This window comes from Schistocerca gregaria, chromosome 5, assembly GCF_023897955.1.
Source record: "Schistocerca gregaria isolate iqSchGreg1 chromosome 5, iqSchGreg1.2, whole genome shotgun sequence".
Classification (NCBI taxonomy): domain Eukaryota; kingdom Metazoa; phylum Arthropoda; class Insecta; order Orthoptera; family Acrididae; genus Schistocerca; species Schistocerca gregaria.
Window position 1 is genome coordinate 591,336,143 of NC_064924.1, and position 21,110 is coordinate 591,357,252.

At 42.1% G+C, this 21,110-nt stretch overlaps 1 protein-coding gene across 1 annotated transcript in view; it reads right to left on the reverse strand.

Moving 5' to 3' along the window:
• Positions 1 to 13,906, reverse strand: part of LOC126272551 (zwei Ig domain protein zig-8-like) — a 196,108-nt gene extending 182,202 nt beyond the window's left edge. The window contains exon 1 of the mRNA XM_049975471.1: positions 13,665 to 13,906. Within this exon, the coding sequence (XP_049831428.1) occupies positions 13,665 to 13,667 (3 nt within the window). The 5' untranslated portion in view covers positions 13,668 to 13,906. The remainder of the gene's footprint in view (positions 1 to 13,664) is intronic.
• Positions 13,907 to 21,110: the final 7,204 nt, after the last annotated feature.

The window sequence follows — 21,110 nt, forward strand, 5'->3', positions numbered from 1 at the left end:
TGGCTAATTTCACAGTAGTTTAAACATTTGATTGGCTGTGATCCAGCAACCGTACGAAATTTAATTGCAGGAAGTATAAGCAGCCTCTTCGATTGCACAAAATTTTGTCAGTTGACCACGGTTGCGATTGCCCTAGGGCTATCTTGGTCAGAATAAAAAGTTACATGGAATACAATTAAACATACCGGCTCAGACGTTTTAAACCATGGTGTGATTACGCTAGCGCTCGGGATTAGCCGTGCGGTCTTAGGCGCTGCAATCATGGACTGTGCGGCTGGTCCCGCGGAGGTTCGAGTCCTCCCTCAGGCATGGGTGTGTGTGTTTGTCCTTAGGATAATTTAGGTTAAGTAGTGTATAAGCTTAGGGACTGATGACCTTAGCAGTTAAGTCCCATAAGATTTCACCCACAATTGAACATTTGAACATTTGATTACGTGTATTCCATGTAACTTTTTGTTCTGATGAAGACAATCCTAGTGCAATCGAAACCATGGTCAACTGAAAATATTTTGTGCAACCGAATTGGCTGTGTATACGTCCTGTAATTGACACAATTACCAGATTTAGAAAGTTAACTGTTGTCTCGTCTTCGAGGTCAGCAAGCAGCAGTGACTTCAGTAAACGGCAAATACAAACACAGTTTGTATTGAGCATCTGTATTGTGAGTTAAAATTTTGGAGATCTCTTCACTGATATTGTCTTTTTGTCTGTATTTCTGGTTCCAGCAGAATAGTGTTCTGAAACCCCACAGAAACTTATCAGTAACCCGTTACATAACACATACATTGTGGCGTTGCATTCTGTCCCGAAATGATATTTTCAACTGAATTTTGCGAAAGGGGCAGAGTTATGTAGCAGTTCATGAAATAGAATGATGTTATTCAAACGACATGGAGACAAGCCGGATTCATGACGGACAGTAATCTCATTTAAGAACAGTGGACGATGCAGCTCAGTGGAGTTTCTGTAGCTCTGACTGAAGCTTATCTGTATTCTTCTTATAATCTATGCCTCATCACGTCAATGGGAAGGCTTTAGACGTCATTGTTGGATGGCGGTAACTCATCAAACCCACGCCTCACGACACAACAGTATACACTAAGAGAAATGATCGCGTAAAACATGTCAGGCCGGTTCTAGCTTCCGACAGATAATCAATTAAGGAAAGAACACGAAGAGTGAACCGTCCTGAAGAGGATCCCAGAAAGGAATAACATATCGGTAATTTAACTGTTTAGTACGTACAATGAAACGCCCCAAAACCCAAAGTAATTTTATCCAAGGAAAGTAAATGAATAAATAAATAAATGAAAACACGAAGAGTGTTCGGTCGTTGACCCTCGAAGAGCCCTCCTCCAACTTCTCCTATCTAGCAGCTGAGAAATACTCAAAACACAATACAAATTATAAATATGATAGGAGCCAGGTTGGTAGCGCTTTTAAATATTTAGACGGCCGTTGTGGCTGAGCGTTCCAGGTGCTTCAGTATGGAACCAAGCCAACGCTACTGTCGCAGGTTCGAATCCTGCCTTTGGCAGGGATGTCTGTGATGTCCTTATGTTAGTTAGGTTTAATTAGTTCTAAGTTCAAGGGGACCTCAGATGTTGAAGCCATGTAGCTCACAGCCATTTGAACGATTTTAAATACTTACATCGACTAATTATACTAAAATACGGAATTACTAAACGAGAAAATTAGAGATAAATCCTGCTTACATGTTATCAGTACATGTTCATAAGAAAGAAAGACAAAATGGCAGGGAGAAGACAAGCGAAGTGGCCTCTACACTTCTTCTCGGTGACATTAGTTTTCCATCTTCCACAGTTCTACATGTTTCGCTAAGCATAAATTATCATTACAGTGACAGAAATGTTTGCTGGTTTGTTGACAAGCTAAACATTTTATTAGATAATTTTAGGAATAAAATATGTTTTCTCTATAACTCTTAGTTTCTAATATTTCTTGAGTAAGAAAAAATTAATAAAAAAAATAAAGAGAAACGATTTAACGCCACCCATTGTGCCTCAGTGCCCCCGCAGTTATTGGGCACAAGTCTGGAACAATGTTCGCTTAACACGAACGCCTAAAAGCTACGGAATCTAACACCAGTTACAGGTATAAGGTAAGGAAACGAAACCAGTTGAGAACTATGATTGACACTACACTGTTACAAGTTTTTTGCAATATGAATGCTACTATTTTCTGTGCCTTTTGCATTAATCTTCCATCCAGGTTGATTAATGGCCAAGATTTATTGGAACGTAGGAGAACTGCAACTTTTCCAAGCTGTAGAATTCTTTAAATTCTATACTGTTCACATCTCTCATTACAAGAATGGAGGATCATTTAGCTATTTCGTTGAGTGTGTCCTTCTCTTTATTACCTTTACCTATGCATATGATAGGTCAACTAAAATTATCTCATTCGCCTCATTTACAAAACTGGATAACTTTAATTTTAGCCAAGAGAAGGAGATTTACTCTTGCTGGTATGATCGTTTTCCAAGAACCTTTTCTGAAACCCATTACGTCTAGAAGAGGAAACAGAAATGTTATCTTAATCAATCATTAGCACAAGACTTTGGGTCGCAAAGTATATTTCAGTGGTCATGTTGAACACTCGTGTTTCTGCCACTTACTCGTCTTTCTTGCGCGATTATTCAACATAACAATGCCTCGCTGGAAAACCCTGAAGAATTACATATTTCAGTTCCTAGAACGGAATTTTTCTAGTTTTTGAAGACCTTAAAATCAAAGTTTCAAGCATAAAGATATTTTTCGTTTGAATAAGGACAACCATTCACTTTTTAAGAAAGGAAATTGTTTATTTTACTACCAACAAACGCTGAATTTTTTGCTCAGGTTAGTGATATACGAGTATGTTCCAGTTTCTCTCAGTAAGAAGTCGTAGAGGACGAGTGTGCAACCGTAGGACGCTGAGTAAAATACTTTGGTTAGCGTGAAAATGAAATAAAAGGAAGGAATATGGTTTAAAGTTTATAGCTAATGAATTATACCACCTGTTTGTTTTTTAATGGAATTATTTAGTTTTTGCGGTTTTGCGGTACTGGAATTAATCTTGAATAGTATTTCGATAACATGGTACGTGCAGAACACCAACAAATGGTAACAATGTAAAAGTGTAGCAAATCATTGTCCTGCCATCCGGAGAAGCGGCATTAGAAACGCATTTATACCATACCAAAGGTAAGGAAACGTGTAGCTAAGAGACAATTCTAATGTTTATCATTTTGACTCTGATATCATGTGCTCCAAATGTTGATCTTGATTATAGTTGCATGCGATTAATCCCTTCACAGCAGACAATGCTACTCGTTTTGCTTAATGGAACTTATTTTTGTACTTTTCCATGTCATCGGGAGCATTTCCTTGTAGAACTCATTTTATTATTTCCAACCGACTGGAGTCCAGAGATGGTTCATGTGGTAAGAGTGCGAAATATTTTCTGCTTTCAGAATAACAGATCCAGCTATTACAAAACGTTCTTTTAAGAAGGTGTCTACATTCCAGTGAGGAACAGGCAGGACATCGATCATGTGGGTGCGTCGAGAAATTCTGTATGTCTAGTAGGAGGCCATTCAATAAATGAGGCAGTATATCTGCGAGGAACTGTAGGTACTTCTGGCTATTGAGACTCTTGTCAGTAAAACCAGAACCAATTATGTGATTAAAAATATGGGTGCTTCCTGGTTGACAGGCCAGTGTTGTTCATGCATTCTCTTCTGTCTGCTAGCGTGGATTTTCAGTCGACACACTGATGTTTGTTTCGCCAAAAAAAAAAAAAAAAAAAAGGGAAAGAAATCTTCTATTACAAGGCATCATTTCTGTGCAATTTTCAAAGACACCATTGAAAAAATATAACAATATTTTAAATTTGTTTCCATCATGATGGTGCGAAATATGTAAATGATGAAAGTCTTTGGAATTTAGTAATGTATGGCTGTTTCCACTCTCTGATATACGCTGGGTCGTAGTGGGTTTTGTGCTATCACTGCTAAAATATTCCTGCCAGCTACTACTTGACGATGCATACGTAGTTACCAGATGTGGATGGTGAAATAGTACCATGTAACACCTTAAACTGCTGTTCAATTTTTCTTTATTGTGCGGCCGTTTCCCTTTTAATTCTGTAACTGATATTCTGTACATGTACCTCCGCATGATTAAGTATTATTTATAAACATTATATTTGTGACACCTTGGTTTTTAGATGGCTTTAGGTCTTAGTGGTAGCAAAAATCTGTGCTGGATAGTTGTCATTGACCGAAAACGGTCGCATAACAAAAAATTAGAAGAAAATTAGTATGTTACATGATGTCATCTCTAGAATTTATAAAAGCTGTAGAACACAATGAACAAAACGTATTTCTTGTGTATGTAACCGTTCTGTTTGTAGCGTCTTAGCTGCCAGAGCTTGTAAATAAGGTTATAATTCTTGTTGATTTTTTTCCATACAACTTCGAAAGACGGCCCCTATCGATTTCAAAAGAAATGTTATTCTCTGTCAGAAACCCGGTCACTGTGTGCTACAGCCATTTTCCAATTTTGCATAACTTCGAAGGGCAGTTTATGAGCTGATTCAAGAAATGTTATGCATTATCTCAAACCTCGTTACTGTACGTCACTATTATTTGCTCTTCACTTATCATTTTTCTTTTATACTTCATGCGCTATTCAGTAGCCGAAGCTGGAAAAATATGACCTGACTCTTTGCGATTCTGTAAGGAAGGAAATACGTTGACCGTTCCTACAACGATGCTTTTACTCTCACCTGAAGAGAGAAATGCTTCTAAAATATTGAGTCTCAAGGCAACTTGCGCAACGGTGTCCAATTAATAATCGGAAAACGTGACTTCCTTTCGGAAGCAAGTCGCGATATTATATTTTATTCAGCCTGCCTTAAGGCCGTCTGTGAAACGGAAACAGGTAGCGTCTAATTACGCTCCCTTTAAAAGGTAAAGGTAACGCGAAACATAATGCCTGTCAGAGGAAATTTCCTTTTTCTGCAATGGTTACGTGAGCTTCGAATGGGTCTGAAGCACAACTTATTGTGAACAACGTTACTACGGACACCAACAATAGGAAACAGAGGAGAGATAGGAAGGTAACTGACAATACAACACAATGATGCGTACGTGTCCTTTGTTATGATGAAATTATGAAATGGAAACTTGAACGTGTTCAAAACACTATATCTCAAACGACAAAATATAATTCCGTAGGAAGTCAGGTAGCTGTCGAACTGGAATTAGTATTATGATAATAAATGCGTATTTCAAGATTTCTGCAACCGTGTACTGTAATTCAAAATCGTTTCATTGAAAGTGAGCGATGAGTTGCAGGGTTTAAGACATCCGGTATTCGGAGGAAGCCGAGCTATTGTTTCGCTAAACCTCTAAACGTGAATGCCAGCTTGGTTCCTTGAACAACTGCATAGCTCTTTCATGTGGGAGGAACAACTGAATGTTAAACCCTGATGTCACGGTTTCCTATGTTTATAAACGTAAATTGCTTGTTGCTGTGTTAGTGAAGTAGTTATGGTATCTTATATCATTCTTCTCAGATTCAGTTGCATACATAGACAAGAAGCAATTCTTCAGGCTGAACTGTATGAACTGTCAGGGGAGTTAAACAATTTAATTTCTTCTTATTTTTATCTTGACACAGATTTCATATTTCAAAAACTACTCGAAAATGAACAAAGTGTAATTTCTATCAGCAACTCTCTGTCTTATATGGTTCACCTTCTTCACTAGTGAATCCTAATATACAGACGTACAAAGAACATATCTGGTTCCTAGGTACTTTATTCCTTATACTAGTGTGAGAGGCAATATATTTGTTTTGCTGTCAGATACACGTAATCAGCTAAATACTCTCTAATGTCCACTGACTTGGTAGTCGTTCTTATGAGTAACCATCAACGTCAGACGGAAAAAGTTAGAAGAGTATTTTCTCTTTTGTTCCATCTTTTGGTGACACAGTAAGCTGATTGAACTATTGCATACAACCATATGCTGTGTCGCACATGACCTCTTTGAACTGTCGCTCGTCTACTATCTCTACGACAAGAGCCGTAATAATTCACAGCTGATCGAAATGTTGTTAGATTTGAATATACCTTCTATAGATGACTGACCTAATTTAACAATGTTTTTCTAAATGCTGTGAATTAGGTGAAGAGGAAGCATATGATATATTCAAGATTTAATGAATATGTACGTTGAACTTATAGCACAACCCATTTCTACGTTCATTGACATTTTGCTAATTGAGGACAAACTGAAGTAACCGAACACTGAAATCACAAAGAGGAAAAGGGTTTTGATGTACGTGTGACTGGAAATACGTTCCGAGGGAGGTATACGAATTCCAAGTTGGATATGAACATTTTTGATAGTTTCCCAAAGTACACCATATAGATCTGTCAATAGTACCCAGTTTATATTTTCTGTTGTAGTATTTGTCATTGTAGACTAGCGTACAGCCGGTATTTAGTAATTTACTTACACTCATAGTGTGCCTAGTGCTTTTGCGCATGCGCCACAAGGCTTATAGCCCGTCATTTGCTTCCTCGTTAACCAGCGCTCATCCGCGGTGTTCTTCTGAACTCCGTAAAGTTGGATCTACTCGAACGTGCTGTTTTCTCCGGTTTACTCCTTTATCTGTTTCATCCTATTCCTCCACACCCCCATATTTCAACTGTTTACCTACATCCATATGTTAGGTTCACGGCTTTTCCTTCTAAATTTTAGAACGGAGTGAAGTTCTTCGAATACTGGGTGGGGGAGGGGGGGTTGGGGGGCGGGGGCGGTCGAAGGAGGAATTAAATGTTCTACAGCATCGTACTGAAGTTGCAAGTATTGATCTTTACCATATTTCATATTACTTGCAGTCCACCAGTTTTGGCAAAAGATTTGACCTCCTTTGTAACATAACCTGGTATTATTTAACGTTCTCTTTCTTTAGTGGAATTTGCCTGATACTATGCCTAATGTTACTAAACCCCATAAAACTGCATCGGCGTTTTTAATCAACATGAAGATTTTGGACAGTGTAGAAATGAATGGTTCAAAGCGCAGGTAAGAAAACGCCAGGTATGTGGAAATGCGTACGTTTGTACTAATGCTTTAGTAGCATATTGTCAGTGAACGATCAGCACCGCTTGAGTCTCAGTGTGTGGTACGATATTTTTGGCGAAAACCTGTCATCCATCCACAACACCTCACATGTTAGGCATATACGCGTCGGAAGATGTGCCACTGTTGGTACGAAGAATTATGTGGTCACTACATGAATGTGTTCCAGGTCACTTTCACACTTGCGTGTGGAGGTATGTCGACCATACATTGACGCTGGACCGGTGGTGTTTGTTTAGTACCACCACAGCAGTGAAACACTAGTGTAGACAGAACATTGGGACTTCTCCTGTTTGTTCTCATGAGTACCTTGTACCACGGAAACCTGCACTGTCAAATGTCCTATATCTCTACCTTAAAGTTGGTTTAGCTGCCTTGTAATTCATTTCCAGCCAAATGTCCGTATGTCGTTCCTTGTTCCTTGTCGTTGCAGAAGTCGTTTCCTACACTTTCTCCCTAGTTAGCAAAATCACACTTATTCGACATACGTACATAATAGGGTCAATGAGCTACATCTACGCATTGGATTAACACGTAAATGGATAGTTAGGTATATGATAGGTAGCGAGGCAATCGACAGAAGAGAGATACATTTAGTGGATGGGCACGGCGAAATTCTTTGCATTTGTGTGGATGGCCAGGCTGTAGCGCTGGTGTGAAAGTGACAACAGGGTTTGTACAATAACAGGGTCACATTATGGCCCAAAGACATTCGAGCACTCAGCGCAGTACTTGCATCGCCCAGTGTGCTTCGGTTTCGAGAAGATTCCTTCACTTCCAACTAGCATGCAAATTAATTTTTGGATTAGTACAGAAACCAACAATCCCTCGTACACTTAATTCCAGTTAAATTGTCTGATCGTGATTAATTATTCAAGTCGAAGGTGAATCTCTAATCTGAATTTATATGAATTATATATGTTCCGAAAAACTGTCCCATAACATTTACCTTGCATGGCTCTTGTAGCTGTATCAGTGTACACTGAGGTCGCTCAACATTATACTTTGTATTCTGGAGGAAATTTTCTGCCACTGCCTTACATATGCTGAAGAACCGTAACACGACGTAACTTGCCTCCATACCCCTACACATCCATCCGCACGATATGATTTGAAACGAGATCAGGCAACATTTTTTATGTCATCAACAGTCCACTGTCGGTGATGACGAGCCCAGGCAAGGCGTAAAGCTTTGTGTCATGCATTCATCAAGAGCACACGTGTGGCTCCCAAACCCCTATCCATGATATTTCGTCGAATGTTTCGCACGCTGACACTTGTTGATGGCCCAGCATTGAAACCTGCAGCAATTTGCGCAAGAGTTGCACTTCCGTCACGTTGAAAGATTCTCTTCAGTCGTCGTTTGTTCCGTTCTTGAAGGACCTTTTTCCGGCCGGTTCGATGTCGGAAATTTGAAATTTTACCTGATTCCAGATATTCACGGTACACTCGTGAAATAGTCGTACGGGAAAATCCACATTTCATCTCTGAGATGCTATGTCCCATCGCTCATGAGCAGACTATAACATGACGTTCAGACTTCCTTAAATCTTGATAACCTGCTATTGTAGCAGTAGTAACCAATTTAACAACTGCTCCACACACCTATACAGGCGTTGCAATTCGCAGGGCCGTATTCTGCATGTATACACATCTCAGTATTTGAATATGTATGCCAATAACAGTTTCTTTGCCGCTTTAGTGCATATGTATATAGCGTGTCTCTCGTAAGAGACACACAAGGCGTTTTTTGTATTGGAGAGTTATCTGAAATTTCGTTTTAGTATTGTGTATCTGGAGTCAGCCCAAACAAACAGATCTTACCAAATCCTTCATGACACGCGTAGTGCCGATGGAAAGCGTCGGTTTCTTTCTCATTACATCTAAAAAGGCTGCAATTTTGCATCCTCATTTAACAGGTTTAACAGGGCGATTCGAGGTAAGTGTAGTACGATATATGTTCTATCGGTAATTATTAAAATGGACAGTAAAACTCAATAAAGAACAAGTACTCCAGCAACAAAAGCACTGCCCTGGTGCACACTCAATACAGAAATGACTTTGAGTCGCTGCAGGACAGCTGTATATTAAGTTCTAATGCCCCTGTTAACACATGTCGGTAAAACAAATGTCTTATTATAATAACTTGAAATCACTTCATTAAAAGATCTCGCAAGATTGCGATATAAGAGTAGATTTGTTAGTAGTGACAAACCAACAGATGCTTTCTGTTGACACTGAGCGGCTCATAAAAAACTTCACGAGCAGTGTGTGTATATTAGATGTGTGTGTGTGTGTGTTTGTGTGTGTGTGTGTGTGTGTGTGTGTGTGTGTGTGTGTGTGTGTGTGTGTGTGTGTGTGTGTCTGTCTGTTTTAGCCTAGCTTAAATCTAATAGTTTTTGCGCACTTATTGGGCACACTGCATGAGACTGTTACAAGCAATGTTGCGTCTTAAAGGGCATCCATTATCTTTAATTGTAAATATCACTGAGTCTTTTAGAATACTGGTGGACTAAGGTTGTATGCTGTCTGCTTTCTAATACAACAATGTGACTTGAGTTAGTACTCACGGTTATAATGACAGTTATTAAGATTTTGGGATGTTTCTTCAAATGCTTAAAAATTGTGGCCATTTTGCGGTAAATGTATGTTAGACAATTATAATCAATGGGTGTGCCTGGTCACCGATAGTATGCCAAGATTAATTCGGTTTCCTTGAAGATGGACATCCAAGTTGTAACTGACGTACGTGTAATCTAGTTTTGGCACTACTGTGCCATGGGCCATATTGAACGTTCAAGGGACAACAGGTTGTGTTGTTGTGTAAATGAGTCAACCACACTTTCCGTAAGCATTTAAAACATTTTGCTTCAGCAACCGTATTTTATTGTGGACAGTTAATTCACTAGGTTTTTAAACTTTATCGTTCATGTTGAAGGAATGTAAAATTAAATTGAATTTATGAAATTTAACCTGATGGAAGTTTCGAAATAATAACTTAGTTTTTCAGGCTGTTATTCTGCGGAATTGGTACAAAAAAAGCCTTCCAATACCAATACAACTGGGAAGGCCACCATATCCGTCACTAACAGTCTTTTACCTGTGATGGTTACCAGAGATCGTAGTATTCAGAACGTGATCTAAGATCCCTGTGTCTAGAGTTACTAGTATATTTCCAATACCGATGACATACTTGTTAACTAAATTAATGAATACAATTCCAAGCAAAAGAAAGTACTGAGCAAGAATTGACTTCTTTAATTACAATAAGGGCATCGCGATATTTGAACAAAATTCTTATTGACGGTTCTGTGTGCTGGTGCTCTTCGGACCATTAGTCAGGTATCCATCTTAAGCGAATTTCAACGTCGATTTGCTGACTGATTTACGAAGATAAACATCGTGCAAAGCACATACATAGTGTCTTTGTATATGAGGCATAGCAATATTGGCACGATGTAAGGAACAATTGCTAAACATATGGAACAGAATGAACAGCATACTTCATAGTGATAAAGTACAGACGAGAGGAATGAAGAGTGGTAATGAGGCGTATATCGCCTTTTTTAACATAAAATTTCGAACAACACTGTAGCGTATGATGTGAAATGACTGTGCAATTTAGAAAGTACGATTACACACTGAGCAAAGCACGGCAGGTATCAGCGCGTATACGGTGTGCTAAGTTATGTGACCTAAGGTACATTTTAAGCTATGTAGACATTAATTTTTTGCTGTCTATTACGTGAAGCAGTCTCACTATAAATATGTTATAATGAAATTTATAAGATATTGTATCTTTTTGATGACACTCCCTGCCGGCTTCAGTCTGGAACCACGCGACCGTTACGGTCGCAGTTTCGAATCCTGCCGCGGGCATGGATGTGTGTGATGTCCTTAGGTTAGTCAGGTTTAAGTGGTTCTAAGTTCTAGGAGATTAATGACCTCAGATGTTAAGTACCATAGTGCTCCATAGTGCTCAGAGCTATTTGAGCCATTTGAACCATGACACGCTCTGCCATCTATAATTTTAGAACTGTGCTGTGAACCCAGAGATAGTTTCCAAGTATCGACTATTTTTAAAAAAGAGAGAAAAGGTATTGGAAAGGTGCAGCAGTGGAATTTACACTTGCTAAAAAAGAATGTAATCTGCTATCCACCTGAATGTAGACTTGCTCATTTAAGGCCATGGAGAAAATCTTCAAAACGATATCAGAAGTAGAATTGCACTGGTGAAGAGTGTTTCCTTAAATAAAGGCATACAGTTAGTATTAGATATTGACATGGGAGTGACTAAAAGGTTTCTGAAAGTGCAGTACTGTATGAAAGACAAGCGCCATTGAAAATCCAGGAGAAAGGACACTGGAATAATTTAAAATGACGCGCAATGGAAGAACGTTAAGTGCTAACAGGACAGCTGATCGGAATACTGTACACAGTAGACTAGAAGTAAAGGTCCTTAAAGAAGATAAATTCCTCACAACCCAGGAATGGATAACTTGTCACTGGAAGGGGTATTGACAGGGAATATCACTAAGGCACAGACCAAAAATAAAATACGTAAATTAAATAATGTGGGTGTATTTTAGAGAAAAATACTGGCCAAACATTGGGAAAATGGACGAAAGCATCCAATCAATCAAAATACTGTGGCCACTTTCGGCAGTGTCGTTGTTAAATACTTATGAGCACATGAAACATCTCCTCACCTTACTGTTTTGTGGAAGACTATTTTATGAAGTGGTACGGACAAAATAACCACTATACGACCGATTCTACCGAGGGTATGCGAACAGTTGCCTGTGTCGAAAACGGTTTCTTTTTGCTTTTCTCCTGACTGGTTTGATGCGGCTAGCCACGAAACTCTTCGTCTCAGAGTAGCAATTGCAACTTACGTTCTCAATTATTTGCTGGATGCATTCCAATCTCCGTCTTCCTCTACGGTTTTTGCCCTCTACAGCTCCCTCTACTGTCATTCCTCGTTTACGGTTTTTGGCGTATACGACTTTCTCTAGTTAACGGATGTTATTCCCTGATGTCAGAAGAGATGTCCTGCCAGCCTGTCCCTTCGCCTTGTCAGTAGTGTCTTCCATTTATTCTTTCCTCGCCGGTTCTCTGCGGAACCTTCTCATTCTATACCTTAACAGTCCACCTTATTTCCTTCTGTAACACTAAATAACAAATGTTTTAATTCTGTTATGTTCTATTTTTGCCGATGCCCTGTTTCAGTACCGTACGATGGTGTGATCAAAACGCACGTTCTTAGAAATTTTTTCCTCGCATTAAGGCCTGTGATTGATACTAGTAGACTCCTCTTGGTCGGAATACCGTTTTTGCTAGTGCTAGTCTGCTTTTATTTTCCTTCCTGTTCCGTCCGTCGTGGGTTAATTTGCTGCCTAGCTAGCAGAATTCCTTAACTCATCCTACTTCGTGTTCACGAATACTGATAACAAGCATCTCGCTCTTCTTATTTCAGCTACTTTTCGTCACTTTCGTCTTTCTTCTACTCTCAGTCTGTGTTTTGTACTCATTAGACTGTTCATTGCATTCAACACATCCTTTAATTCTTCTTCACTTTCGCTGAGGATAGAAATGTCAAGAGCGAATCTTATCAGTGATATTGTTTCACCTTGGATTTTAATTCCGTTCTTGATCTTTTATTTCCGGAATTGCTTCTTCGATGTATAGACTGACAGTGAGAGCGAAGGGCTACCCTGTCTTCCGCCCTTTTTAATCCAAACACACCGTTCGTGGCCTTATTGTTACATCTTGGTGCTTTCGCGCATTTTACATTACTCGTCTTTCGCTATAGCTTACACCTATTTTCCTCAGAATATCGTACATCTTGCACTGTTTGACTTTTTGAACGGTTTTTTTAGTTGTAAAAATCCTAGTCTCGCTTCCATTATCAACGGGAACGCCCGAATTGCCTTTCCTAAAGGAACCTGATTGTCACTAACGCCTCCATAATATTCTTCTCCGTTTTCGTAAGCATCTTGTATGTATGAGCTGTTAAGCTAGTTGTGCGATAATTGTCGCACTTGTCACCTCTCTCCATTTTCGGAATTGTGTACATGATTCTAGAATGAAATTTTGACTCTATGGCGGAGTGTGCGCTGATATTAAACTTCCTGGCGGATTTAAACTGTGTGCAGGTCCGAGACTCGAACTCGGGACCTATGCCTTTCGCGGGCAAAGGTCCCGAGTTCGAGTCTCGGCTCGGCACACAGTTTTAATCTGCCAGGAATTTTATGTGTGGATGATGTTTCTCGCTAAGTCAGGTGGTTTATTGCCAGGTTCAGAAATTCAACTAACCAATATGAATAACTGTTTTGTTGACATCTACTTCAGTGTTTTTAGAAATTCTTATGGAGTGTTATACATCCCTACTGCCTTATATGACCTTCAGTCTTCCAAGCTCGTCTAAATTCTAATACTTGATCCCCTATCTTTTCTGTATCGACTGCTGTTATCGCTAGGCAGAACTGATGCAACACGGACTCACCATGCCGTCACCCAGGTTGCTGACAACGCAGGGGATGAGCGCCGTGGAGCCGGTCTGCGCGGTGACGATGCTGGAGTTGTCGGTGACGAAGCGAACGGCGGGCGGCGGCACGTCGGACGCGTCGAGCGGCCAGTCCGCCCCCGGCGCCGCCTCCGTGGGGGCGGCGGCCACCAGGGCGGCGGCCAGCGGCACCGCCAGCGCCGGCGGCCGCGTCTGTCGCGGGGCGGGCGCCGCGCTCCAGGCCGCACCTGCCGAAAGGTCATCCGTCGTCAACGAGGGACAGCGTAGACAGATTAGGGGTCAACGGCTATCCTACTCTATAAAGCATTGTTACGCAGTTCGAATAAAATCCGCTTGGGCATTAGGACAGCCATCCTCGCTCTTCACGCTGCTGAAACGTTTATTTCAAAATCATACCTTACTCCCGACTGCTATATCCGTGGCTGCCGCGCAAACATGGGACGACTTGGAAGTTGACAAGTAGGTCATAGTGCAGGAGGTGTTTCGGCTGGGGCCTAACATACACGATCCGACATGCGAATTCTAATCGATTTAAACGCTTCGTCAGCACATACGTCTTCGAAATCAGATGAAGGGAAAGTACATTATTCAATATACATTGGCTCTAGAACCATTCGCATTTATATCGCTCTCTAGAAGAAAGTGCTAGCTCTGTATATACGAAGGCTGTCCAGAAAGTTGCGATTGATCGCGAAATTGAAACCACAGTGAAAATCTGAAATGTTTTATTTGTAATATTTAGCTACACCTTCCTGCTACCTCTCTACATAGTCGCCGTTCGGACTTAGACATTTGCCGTAGCGTTGTACCAACTCTCCAATACCCTCATCATAGAAGGCAGCCGCCAGTGCTTTCCGCCAATTCTCTACGCTTTCCTACACCTCGTTGTTTGTGCCAAAATGTTGTCATCAAAGCCAGCTGTTCATGTGAGTAGAGATAAAAGGCAGATCATTGCCCATGCAGAATGCCGCTGAGAATTGTCTTGAAGAAAAAACCGCATGACTGTTACGTAAAGTGTGCTGCATAGCATCAGGCGAAATTTTTCATCAGGCCCTCGTACTTGCTGGGAGACACTATTTTCTACAAAATACTGTGAACTCACTGTAAACTCCCTGTGAACTCAGAAATGACAAGAGCGACGAGATGCTGTCTAGGGTCATACTAGAGACGCTGCTTAACACATCTGTGTAAAGCTTTAGCGGATTTTCAAACTCGTTTCCATTTCGCGACCGATCGGAACGTACTTTCTGGACACCCCTTGTACGTGGATATCTAGGATGGTGCCTGCACGCTACTTAAAATACATTTACGCTAATTTTAATATGTTATGACAAGGTTGTAAGGAGTGGGAACACCCCCACAAAACACGTCATTATGTATGTTTACACACTGACGGAATAAAATCTCAACGCCAAAATATAATTAATGCTCAGAAATGAAAATTTTGAAATACACTTTTCTAGGTAAGGTTTTTATATGATTAAGATTGGATGATCATAGGTTAATGTAAGTGTAAGGTAAGCCATTAGAAATGTGGAACGCTGGTACCTTAATAAGCGTTGCAGCCGCCATAATGTTGAACGCAAGCATGAAGACGAGCAGATATTTTGTTGTACAGGCGCAGGATGTCAGTTTTGTGGTGGAGTTCCATGTCTATTGGACTTGGTGGATTCTTTTCCTGGCCGACGCTGAGATAGTGTCCGATTGTGTCTCATATATGTTCGACTGGAGACAGAACTGATGATTGACAAGGCCAAGGAAACATGTTTTCACTATGTAGAGCACGTAGGATTACAAAAGCCATATTAGGCAGAGGCAGGATTCGAACCTGCGACCGTAGCAGCAGCATCGTTCCGGACTGGAGCGCCTAGAAACGCTCAGCCACAACGGCCGGCCCCATATAACGAATAAGAATCTAATGTCTAAAGGGCAAGATAGGAACGTTAATTCAGGATATAAAAACTCGGCTGAAGGCCACACATCGACCAAATAACTACAAGAGGGAAGTTAATATGTAACAGATACGGAACCGCTCCCCGAAGTTTCGAAGTGTCAGCCTGGAATTGTAAAACTAACGCTCGTTTAGACGAGACAGGCAGCATGACCAACAATCTCTAAATCGGAAGGCAACCCAACCGACTGACAGCCGACGAACCAACCAACTACCTGATTTCGGTCACCACACCAAAGACACTACAACCAAAACGCCAGCTAGGCGAAGAGACCAGTAACAGTCGTCTTCAAATATTTGTTTGTTAACAAGCCAAGGCATTATAACTACTGACGTACATGAACATCGCAACGGGATGGGATCCGTGATCCCATCAACATAGATGCTAGTATCCGACGCCCGTGTCGATAGCAGAGAGGAGTCGACTGTTGAGCACTGCAGGAGGAAGTGAGACCTATTGTTGAGTACGTAGTAGTACTGGAGAGTGTCGAGCGAAAAGAAGTGCTGGTGAGACGGGCAAGAATGGTGGTCGAGTAAATTTACCGAAGTGTGACAGATGAGCGCGTCCCCCTAATCGTCGTGGGGAGGACCTTCATCGACACCGATTCGCGAGTGATATGACACCAAAAGCGAGAAGTGCCGAATTTCGTGCTTCGCGTAAACCGCGTCGGCCAACAACAACCAAGGATTGCAGTGAGGACTGTTGTGGATGTTAACCATTACCATTGCCTGTGACGAAATACACTCCTGGAAATGGAGAAAAGAACACATTGACACCGGTGTGTCAGACCCACCATACTTGCTCCGGGCACTGCGAGAAGGCTGTAAAAGTAATGATCACACGCACGGCACAGCGGACACACCAGGAACCGCGGTGTTGGCCGTCGAATGGCGCTAGCTGCGCAGCATTTGTACACCGCCGCCGTCAGTGTTAGCCAGTTTGCCGTGGCATACGGAGCTCCATCACAGTCTTTAACACTGGTAGCATGCCGTGACAGCGTGGACGTGAACCGTATGTGCAGTTGACGGACTTTGAGCGAGCGCGTATAGTGGGCATGCGGGAGGCCGGGTGGTCGTACCGCCGAATTGCTCAACACGTGGGGCGTGAGGTCTCCACAGTACATCGATGTTGTCGCCAGTGGTCGGCGGAAGGTGCACGTGCCCGTCGACCTGGGACCGGACCGCAGCGAAGCACGGATGCACGCCAAGACCGTAGGATCCTACGCAGTGCCGTAGGGCACCGCACCGCCACTTCCCAGCAAATTAGGGACACTGTTGCTCCTGGGGTATCGGCGAGGACCATTCGCAACCGTCTCCTTGAAGCTGGGCTACGGTCCCGCACACCGTTAGGCCGTCATCCGCTCACGCCCCAACATCGTGCAGCCCGCCTCCAGTGGTGTCGCGACAGGCGTGAATGGAGGGACGAATGGAGATGTGTCGTCTTCAGCGATGAGAGTCGCTTCTGCCTTGGTGCCAATGATGGTCGTATGCGTGTTTGGCGCCGTGCAGGTGAGCGCCACATCAGGACTGCATACGACCGAGGCACACACTGAATAGTGCACGGTACATCCAAACCGTCCTCGAACCCATCGTTCTACCATTCCTAGACCGGCAAGGGAACTTGCTGTTCCAACAGGACAATGCACGTCCGCATGTATCCCGTGCCACCCAACGTGCTCTAGAAGGTGTAAGTCAACTACCCTGGCCAGCAAGATCTCCGGATCTGTCACCCATTGAGCATGTTTGGGACTGGATGAAGCGTCGTCTCACGCGGTCTGCACGTCCAGCACGAACGCTGGTCCAACTGAGGCGCCAGGTGGAAATGGCATGGCAATCCGTTCCACAGGACTACATCCAGCATCTCTACGATCGTCTCCATGGGAGAATAGCAGCCTGCATTGCTGTGAAAGGTGGATATACACTTTACTAGTGCCGACATTGTGCATGCTCTGTTGCCTGTGGCTATGTGCCTGTGGTTCTGTCAGTGTGATCATGTGATGTATCTGACCCCAGGAATGTGTCAATAAAGTTTCCCCTTCCTGGGACAATGAATTCACGGTGTTCTTATTTCAATTTCCAGGAGTGTACCTAAAATCAGCAACCAATAAGAGATATAACTGTAATTAGACGTGTAAGGCGAAGGTAGCAACTGTCTCCGAATTTGTGTGTTAGTAGTAATATATATCAGTTTGTAAATCGCAGCTCTTATGGTCCTTAATAATAGACGAACTTTCAATCATTCCACTACTCAGTTGCAAAACGGCCGCACACTGTTGAAGTACCCCGAAAACCACTGCAGAAAAAAACCGATAGCCTTTCATCCATTAAGCAGACGGTCATATAATAATAATAATAATTGTTTGGCGTCTACGACAAATTACGCAAACCCCAACAAGGAATTTAATCGGGGGTGTTTCAAACTACACGCCGTAGCGGACAGCATCAGCACGGAACACTCACACGTTGCTCTGCCGCAGCCGACGAACTGTCTACTGCAGTACGTAGACAGTATTACAGCATTTAAAGCATAGCTCAGTCGAACTGAGACATGGTACACAGTGTTGCACGAAATAATGCCACAAGAAACTCGAACACTCATAAAACGAATCACTGATGAACAACTACAAAAAATCATCGGCGGACACATACAAAAACCCGAAGGACGGTCGGTGACGAAAAACCTGTCGTCTGACCAGACGACCGACCAAAAACCAGTCTAGGTCGTTGGCACTCAAACCAAGAGCATCAGCTGTCTGTCGGGAACTGGGAGACACTGGCTAGGACCCAATCATGCCGAGGCAACTCTTGCCCATTGGCCACGACGTCTCCGCACAATAAGGACCCGAGCCACGTCCAGCAAGATGACCCAGTGACGAGGCCCAGAAACCGTCAAAAGACCAAATACACGTCGCCCAAAGCGACGATCAAGTGAACGACCTACCAACGGTCGAGCTCGCTGCCATCTCCGTCAGTCAGACGTCCTGCGCCGCAAGCGTTCGGTGAGTACTGGCTGTCGGCGCCTCCCTAGCTCTCCGTCCCCGACTCCTACTACGTCCCGACTGCACTTCTGCCGCGTTCCAAGCCGGCCGGAGGGGCCGAGCGGTTCTAGGAGCTACAGTCTGGAACCGCGCGACCGCTACGGTCGTAGTTTCGAATCCTGCCTCGGGCATGGATGTGTGTGATGTCGTTAGGTTAGTTAGGTTTAAGTAGTTCTAAGTTCTAGGGGACTGATGACCACAGCAGTTAAGTCTCATAGTGCTCAGAGCCATTCGAATCATTTCCCAACTCCAACCAATCCAAATCTCTCTCAACGACACACCACGACCGCGAAGTAATAGCCGTCCAGCAAAGATAATACGGCAAGGCAAATACCGAAAAGCACTGCTGCTCCCATTGATGGGCAGGCTAGACAGATGTTGCTCAGATAGCTTCTGTAGATGCAGTACGTTGCGCCAGAGCCAAATGCCGAACACGATGGTTTTCCCTCTCGGTAGTGCCACGTGGCCATCCGGACCCCGATCTTCTTGCGACGGTTTATTCTAGGGACCACCGTTGCTGGCATTCACGTACAATGGTTAAATTCCTGCCAATTATTTGTACAGTATTACAGAAGGAACATTGAGCTTCTCTTAGTCCTATTACACAACCTCGTTCAAACTCAGTGAGGAGCTAATAGTAGCGTCTTTGTCACCTTAAGGGCATTCTTGATTAACGTCAACATACTATGTCCACCCTCATAGGGAACAATGCTCAGACCGTTGCAGCGTCTATTTAAAGCGAATCTGATTTGCATCCGCATGGTGGTGTTATTAGTGCCTCTTATATGCGACTGGCAGGAAATTTGACAGCATCATCTTCCAGACGTATAAACACTCCTACCAAGTTCATTTACGTCGTACAACTCCCTTCTTAGTGTTGCGATTTCTTTTCCATTAGCGTATTTATTATACAGAGATAACTGTTTTAAGGAAACAAGAAAATGATGAAAAGGCTCAGCAAGTTTTATACGTTTCAAATAACAAAACATATGTCTCATAGTAACTCTACGCACAAACAACTCTCAGTTGTAGTATAAATGGGGGATATGTTTTACAAGCAGACAACAATTTAACAAGGAGTAGTACAGGATAAATACTATCCTTGATTAATTTTCTTGTTGGCTTAAAATGTTCTTTAGGTTCCTTTATAAATAATTCTTCTGCTACCAGTCACGATATTCTTTATTTACTTTTCACACGACGCGTATCAGGAAATCATTCCCATTTCGAGTGCGTTTCTGTGTGATTTATGCCATTTCTATGTGATGTTGTCGATGTGTGAGAGTCTGTTTCATTTCGTTGAATTTACTGCAATATATACGAATCATGCGATTTTTAGTTACTTACAGATCTTTAGATCTTTGAAATAATTTCTACTTACATTTTCTTCTAAAGTTCGCCACGATCTTCAATAAAGATCGATAACCAACAAAAAATCGCCTCTTTCTTGTATATTGCAGTAAAGTCAACAAAATGAAGCAGACTCTCACACATTGACAACATCACATAGAAATTGCATAAAACACACAAAAACGCACTCGAAAATGGGAATGATTTCGTGAAACGCATCGTGTGATAAGCAAATAAAGAAAATCGTGGCAGGTAGCAGAAGAATTATTTATAAACAAACGTATTGCTTTCACTATCGCAGGCTTTCAAATCCATTTTGAAATGGATCAAATCAGATTAATGTTCTTTTGATAAACTATTTTTACGGTTCATTACCATAAAGTGGCTACAAATGCTAATAGGCTAAAACCGTGATATAGTGCATGGGGTCTGGTGCATCCGAGCGCTCGAAAGGAACCAATGGAATTCTGTAACAACTATCTAAGAAATAGGGATCCCTTACTACCGGATGGTATCACAGAGGGCATTCTCAAAAAGCTTTCTCTTCGTGATATGCTTCATTTATGGTAAACAGTCTGAAAGTGGGAGCTTGTCTCGCGTCTACTTAACTTGTCATGTAGCTTGTTTTTTATGTGAAGTAAAAAGGTGAGTGCCTGAAAACGACAAACAAGCGTATTTACACGGATAGTTAGAAAAGTAATCACAGGACATTCCGGTTGCTATGCAGAAGCCACTGAATAGAAGTAATTTCGTCAAAGTGACAGTGTTCTGACCTCGGCGAAAAAAAATAGCAATTAAACGGTATTTCAGTTCCAATATTATAAACGATACAAGTTAAACTTCAAATCCCTAAAAAAAAGTATTTCAAACGAAGCTTACTGGCAAGTGCCCGGAAAAGGCTAAGGTCCCGAGTTCGAGTCTCAGTCGGCCACCAGTTTAAATCTGCCAGAAAGTTTCATATCACTGCACACTCCGCTGCAGAGCCAAAATCTCATTATAGTAACGTCTTTAAGTTGACGGGAACTCTAGCTTATGAAACATACGTACAATTACATTAGGCCGTTTTGTACCTTGTAGGTCAGCGTT